Source organism: Phaethon lepturus, unplaced genomic scaffold, assembly GCF_000687285.1.
Source record: "Phaethon lepturus isolate BGI_N335 unplaced genomic scaffold, ASM68728v1 scaffold1126, whole genome shotgun sequence".
In the NCBI taxonomy this organism is placed as follows: Eukaryota; Metazoa; Chordata; class Aves; order Phaethontiformes; family Phaethontidae; genus Phaethon; species Phaethon lepturus.
The window spans coordinates 59,627-66,366 of NW_010548066.1; the positions used below are offsets into that span (position 1 = coordinate 59,627).

General features: G+C 40.5%; 1 protein-coding gene across 1 annotated transcript in view; it reads left to right on the top strand.

Moving 5' to 3' along the window:
- Window positions 1-5,037, top strand: part of VPS8 (vacuolar protein sorting 8 homolog (S. cerevisiae)) — a gene marked incomplete at its 5' end in the record, with an annotated part of 63,971 nt that extends 58,934 nt beyond the window's left edge. The window contains 5 exons of the mRNA XM_010289817.1: window positions 865-954; window positions 1,380-1,422; window positions 2,159-2,262; window positions 3,696-3,774; window positions 4,943-5,037. Of these exons, the coding sequence (XP_010288119.1) occupies window positions 865-954; window positions 1,380-1,422; window positions 2,159-2,262; window positions 3,696-3,774; window positions 4,943-5,037 (411 nt within the window). The remainder of the gene's footprint in view (window positions 1-864; window positions 955-1,379; window positions 1,423-2,158; window positions 2,263-3,695; window positions 3,775-4,942) is intronic.
- Window positions 5,038-6,740: the final 1,703 nt, after the last annotated feature.

Sequence of the window (6,740 nt, forward strand, 5' to 3'; positions counted from 1 at the left end):
AGGCTGCCCAGGGCGGTGGTGGAGTCACCATCCCTGGAGGGATTTAAAAGACGTGCAGATGTGATGCTTAGGGACATGGTGTAGTGGTGGACTTGGCAGTGCTGGGTTAACGGTTGGACTTGATGATCTTGAAGGTCATCTTTTCCAACCTAAATGATTCTGTGATCCTATGAATAAGGACAGTGGCCAGGGGAAACATTCAAATCAGCTCCTACATCTTTAAAGTACTGTAAAGGTACTTTAGTCTAGGTTGTGGATTAGTTCTTGGCTACTCTTCCAATCCATTTCTAACACTGTTTGTCCCCTGGAGCTGCTAAACTGCTCTCCTGCAGCATGGTAGCTATATTTAATATACTGATTCTGGATTTAATCTCAGGGCTAATAAGAAAAGGCCATTAGTGCACTGAAGCTACTGAGTAACTGCAGAATGCGGACTGGCTGGGTTAATGTTCATTATTAATATGTTGAAGGTATATGAAATCATGGGCCTGGGGCTTTTGGAAAGCAACGCTGCCAAAATTTGACTAGTGCTGGGAGAGCGACTATTTCTATCCTTTATGAAAATTTTAATAATAACTTGTCCTTGATCTTGATTTATAGGTATCTTTTAAAAATTAAAAAAACAGAAAAAAAATTTTAATGCTGATGGTGGCCGTAGTGCAAGTTGAGAAATAAATGCAGCATAGCTAGTGGGAGGGAGTAGGAGTGCTCAAACTGGGTAACCTGCCTGTGAACACAATCCTTTCTGACCATCTGGTTCTCATTGTTTTGTGGAGTACACAAACATTAGCAGGTTTCTTAAGATAGACATTTACCTTTGTTTGTTTGTTTGTTTGTTTGTTTTTTGTTTTTGGTTGAACTCAGATAACCCAGAAACATCAGCTCCATGAAGCTTCTTCATATTTACTGGAGAAGAAGGGAGATATCCATGGTGCCTTTCTGGTTATGCTTGAGGTACAGTACCCTGAAATCCCGAGTGTGGCATTTTTGCCGTGCTCTTCATCAGCATGGTCTGTACAAAGGTTTGCTATTGTCATTGCTTCTCGGTTTGTTTCCCACTAGAATCCATGGAAGCATTTACCTTTTGCAAATAACAATATGTTGAGTCGTCTGCAGACTCAGCAGATCAGTATATGTTTCTGGCATGTGTTGAAGGCTGTCTTCAAACATCTAGTAGATAATAGATGCTGAATTTTTTTTTTTAAATCAGAAGTCATCTTTCAATTCCTGTTTTCCTTTCCATATTTGGGAAGACATTCATGCTATCTTAGTCATACTGGGGAAGAAAATGAGGGTGAGCTTTTGTAACCATACCTTTTAAAAACGCTTCTATCAACATTCTCCAAGTTTATTGTTCTGAATTCTCTCTTCTGTTACAGCAATTGCAGAGCACGTTGCTGATGCTTACGCACGATGATGAAAGTAAGAGTTTTCAAGTGAAATTCCATTTTCTATTGAAAAGAGATAAACACAAAAATGTAAAGTACATATGCCTGACACCTGGCATAATGAGAACCTTTTTCAGGTTTCTGGGTATTGTGGTAACATTTTTTTAATTTATATTGACATGACTGTGGTAGTTACTCTGATGACCCTTCCTGACTTTGTTACTCTGGTCTTGCTAGAGATGCAGAACAAGCTGTTACGGATTTTGTGTGTGTGTGTGTGTGGTCAGCTGCCCTGTTAGCTCTTTTGATTGTGACTGGTACGCTTACTGGCTTACCAGACACGTTTCCTATGTTAGAATCCATTCCAACTTATTTCTGACCTGTAGCAGCCATTATGTATGAACAGTGATGAGGGACATCTGAAAGGAGCTTTTTTTGGAAGCTAACTGCTCAGAGAAGTAGGAATGTTCTGCCTACAGAAAATGAGTATACGCAGAGGGGCACTGTCCGCTAGCCCAAGGACTATATGCAGTGCCCATATTTGTTACCTAATTGTATCCTAAACCACAGCTAAGATCTTCCTTATTTAATGCCCAATTTCTCGTGCAATTCAGGAAAAGTGCCAAAAATCAGGACCTCTATAGTTTAGTTGCTCACTGTAGTGAGATTTTAGAAGAACAGCATGATTTTATTTTGCAGAATGATTGGAAGTTAACATGTCTACTAGTTTTTATAATTGCAGTTTGGATTTTTTTTCCCCCAAACCTTAGGCTTAGCTGAACTGCCCTTGCTAGAAAACACTGAAGATACTTTAATGAAAACAATTGCCCTTTGCCGGAGGAATTCACACAATTTAGACCAGCAGCAGCGAGAGGTAAGGCAATAAAAAAAAAAGTATCACTAAAATCAACAAAGGCCTCTGCATCTCAAACTTTCTCTTCACATGCTTCTTCCTTTCCCCATCTATTGGATACGGATAAATGTCAAGCAGTCACTGCTTTCCTCTGCCTTGTGTTCTTGAAGCGGTTAAGGTTTCAGACCTTAGAGAGAAATCCTTACTTGTAAGGATGAAGAACAGAATAAAGTGCATGTCAGCAGTGGAGAAGCAGATGAGACAACATCCTTTCCCCTATTTTTAGCTCCAGTTGAAATTCTATCTTGAATGTCAGTCAGTCACTAAAGAAGGCATTAGTAAGGTTTGAGCCAACTTTATGGTGGCACCGAGCTGATGCTGCTGTCGCTGTGGCTGCAGAGTATTGCTGTTCTGAATGTCTTCACAAATCCTGAATTTAATGTCAGCCTGGTCTTCGAGGGGTGGAGACAACACAGCTTACTTGAGCTCTTGCAGAGAGAACTGGGTTTGCCTGTCTCCTAGTAGTGAGGTTGCATTTCCATTTTGACAACGTCGATGACATAGAAGGCATCTTTACTCCTAAGATTATGCATAACTTACGTAACTGAACTCAAAATTAAGAACGTTGTTCCCGTATCTGAAGAGGTGGCATGTCTGGAAGTAAAGAATTCTCTAATTTCTTCTGAGCACTGTCCAGTGTATGAGGTGACCATCTCAGTTTCTTCTCTTAAATGATCTTACTGTGCAACAGATAGCTGCTGTGTTCTATTGAAGAGGTGTCTGCGTGCCCACCCTGAGTGCTTATTGAGGCTACCCTGCCTGCCTAATTGGGTAGGTTTGAGTTAGTGTGTGTTCTCACTCTGGGTCCTGTTCCACCTGCTGGAATTGCTTTGTTGATGCCTAAGTAAGATTTGACTCCGGTCACCAAATGAAGGACCAGCTTCTTCAGTACAATATTATGTGAATTTTCACAACTCCTGTGTACTGCCTGGAGAATTTAGATGCCCCTTTCCGGCTGGGATCCATTTACTGTGCTACCCATTATGTAAGCAGTCTTTACACCAGAGAGTTTGCATCTCACACGGAGAAGCAGTTGGGGACTGAATGAAGTAAAAGGAGATTTCTTATGTTGTCGCAATTCTGGTAAAGAAACCGGTGAGAATGAAGAAGAGGGAGCAACAGGAGCCAAGGGTCTTCTGTGCTCAGACCTCAATTAAATAGTGTCTTAGTGTAAGATATGAGCAATCTAGCCTGAAAGCAGATCCTGAAGTGCTTTGCTCTGAGGTTATTTTAACATGTTTCAGTGCTCTTCCATTGCAGTCATGAGAAATGTAGTTTTGTTCTTCAGACTGTGGCAGTGAGTCTTTGGAAATGGACTCTGACATTAGTCACAGCTCATGTTCAGTACTACCATGTTCTTACTGCTTTTTTTCCCTGGCATTCAATTATTTCAGGCCCTCTGGTTTCCTCTGCTGGAGGCTATGATGTCCCCACAGAAACTATCTGGTTCTTCACAGTGTCGATACTCCGAATGTAAGTATTTTGGCCTTTGTGACCCCAAACGTTAATCAAAATCTGTGTGCTGTGTCTCCTCCTCTACTGAAGGAACAGAAGAAAAGCAGTTTTGTTACTCGCTTCCTAAATTTGCTGCTTATGCAGTAGATCTGAACTGCAGTGGCTGTAGGGCTGAGCTCACATTGAGCGTTTGGTAGGCTGCAGCTGTCAGGAACTTTATTTTTTAGTCCTGAGTGGAAGAGGAACCCTACCACAGCCTCTGCTCATAAGCTGTTTCCATTAAGTATGATCTCTGTGAAAAAGCCAAGGTGTGTAGCCTTTTTGTACACTTATCCCTACACCCTTCTATTGTATCAGTAGAACTTGAATACACCAGCTATTACAATTAAGTGCGATGTGATCATGCTGTCCATCCTCCCTCTATTTCTTTCCTTCTTATGACCGTTAGCAATGTCCATGCTCTTGGGGATAGCCTTGCAGAGATCAGTAACCCAAAAATATAAATCGCCTCTCTTCCCTCAACTCATCTTTTCCTCTAAATTCAGAATGTCCCCTAGATTATCCATGTCTGGGGAGCTAATGCCTGTGGAAAAGTAATTGCCTGAAGTGATAGCAGAAATGATGAGGATAATACACTTGGATCCTGCATAAGTATTTTGTTTTCATTCCTAATGTGCATACTTCCCACTGCTCTAACTAGCTAATTATCCCCACAAACAAAGAAGCTGAATTGCTGGGTCCATGCATATCTCAATATTGGCTCTGGGGAACTGAGGATCGAGGAACAAGTTTCATGCAAAGGTTAATGCTAGGAAGTTTTAGAGTCTGTGGGACTATAAAGTGGACAAGGCATCCAAATAGGTTTTCAGTAGGAAAAGTGAATGACAGTGCTACCAAAGCCAGTCTCAAAATGTGAATGTTTACTGTAGGTAGGGTGTGGGAGGGGAAGGGAGAGCGGCATAGTGATATCGAAGACTTCTAAATATACTTTCTGATACAAAAAGCTGCGCGTGCTTAATGCAAAGCGTGTGCTTAATGCAAAACATGTGCAGAAGAAAAAAATATAAAAGCAGTTTTCAAACTAGAAAACATGAACTGAAATAAAACTCTTAATCTGAAAGATTGATCTCTCTTCACTTCTTGAATCCTAATGAACTGCTGGTGGCTTTTATGTTTGATATTTCAGCTTTGAAAAGCTTGACAATGCAAGTGCTGAACAACATGGCTGCATTTATTGCTCTTCCTTCAATCCTGCAGAGAATTCTACAGGTGAGTTTCTGAAGAGAAGAAGCTTTTACCGAGCTGTGCCACTCAATTATTGGGAAGAGCTGAACGCATTCCTGATGTGATAGCAATTTCTGTGTCGTTAAAGATCAGATTAGCTAATTGTCTGGTTCAAAGTACTTCAGTGAATGTTTCAGTTGATGAGATATAAGCTGGAAGAGCTGATAGTGACCTGAAAGACTTGATGCTCTGAGGACGCATGTGGGAACGCATAGACCTGTGAAAAGAAAATTGAGGTAATTTCTGCAAACCAAATAAAATATTGTCTCAAAGGTGGTAATTACTTTGAACTGAAACTTAGCAGTTTTAGGGGCAAAGCCATTAGGAATTTCTCAAAACTTGGAACTAAATTTGTTGAAAGCTGTTTAGTTAAGGCTCTGGAATGGACAGTTATGAAAACACTAGAGCAAAGTTTATAGGCTTTGGAGAAAGAGATTGAGATTGGGCCATTTTGATAGGTGGTGCAATGTATTATTTTAGAGATGTTTGTTAGTGAGCAGCAAACATCCTGTAGAAGAGCTGATTTCAAGACAGGATCTTGGGTTGAGTGATCACAAGCAGATACGATTTGTTAATTTGCAAAATAGATGAAAGGTGAGGTTGGGATTTAATAGCAAACCTTGAGAAATGCAGAAAATGAATTAGAGAAATTGTTGGCATTATGGAGTGGAATGATTGAAGCGTTGAGAAACTTTTATTTCTGTTCCAGATGAGAGAAGAAAATGTAGAAAAGGGCTCACAGGCTTCACAGGGTGAACGCATGCCTCTAGCAACCTATTAGTTTGACCTTAATATTATGCACTATCTTGGATTTTGGAAAAAATCATAATTAAAGGTAGTGAAAAATGTTGTAAGAGAGTGGATGGAAAGTGTGATCAAATGAAATACGGTTTTATCAAAGGTAGAAAGTGTCGAGCAAACTCAATGCCTCTTCATTAACTTACTTTGTCTAGTTTTAACTGGGCCATTAGATATAGTTTCCTATTGAGCTTTGTTTGATGTTTAATGTAGGCAGGAAATCATACAGAAGCTGTGAATGTATAAGTGGGGAGGTTGACAGGGGGGCTTTCCTGCATTGTCGAGAACTACCAGAATTACCAGTTTGCAAGACGCAAACCAGCAACCGCTGTGAAAGTAACGCAGCCGGGAGGTATTACAGTATGGAGGAAGATCCTGTTCTCCCTTGGAAGAATAGAAATTCTTGTTTGCAGTCTTCAAATATTTCATCCCATTTCTGTTCTTACAGACTCTTTTAGCAGAAACAGAAAAACCCTTTTCTAGAGGCTGGCATTCATGTCCTGGAGGTAACCGATGAGGGAAATATCTGCCAGTTGTACAGGGAGCTGGTTGGTGTGATGGCACTATTGCGAAGGATAATGGAATGCTTAGAGTGCATCTGGTGAAGTACTTTTACTAGGGACAGAAGTGTGTGAGGTGTTATACTCCGGTCACTGTGTTTGAAGGAGGTTTGGAAATTGCTCTTGCTCATTCCATTTCCCTGCTCAGCCTTACAAATGCAGTCAAACAAAACAGATTTAAAAAGGCAGATGTTTTTGTACAACTAGAGCAAAAACTGGGGAGAGATGATGACTTCTTAAAATGCATTCAGAGAGAAGGACTGAATTCCAGGTAAAAGAGCATTAGTATCAGATCTTCATAAAATAGGACTAGTAATTACAGAATCACAGAATCACTAAGGT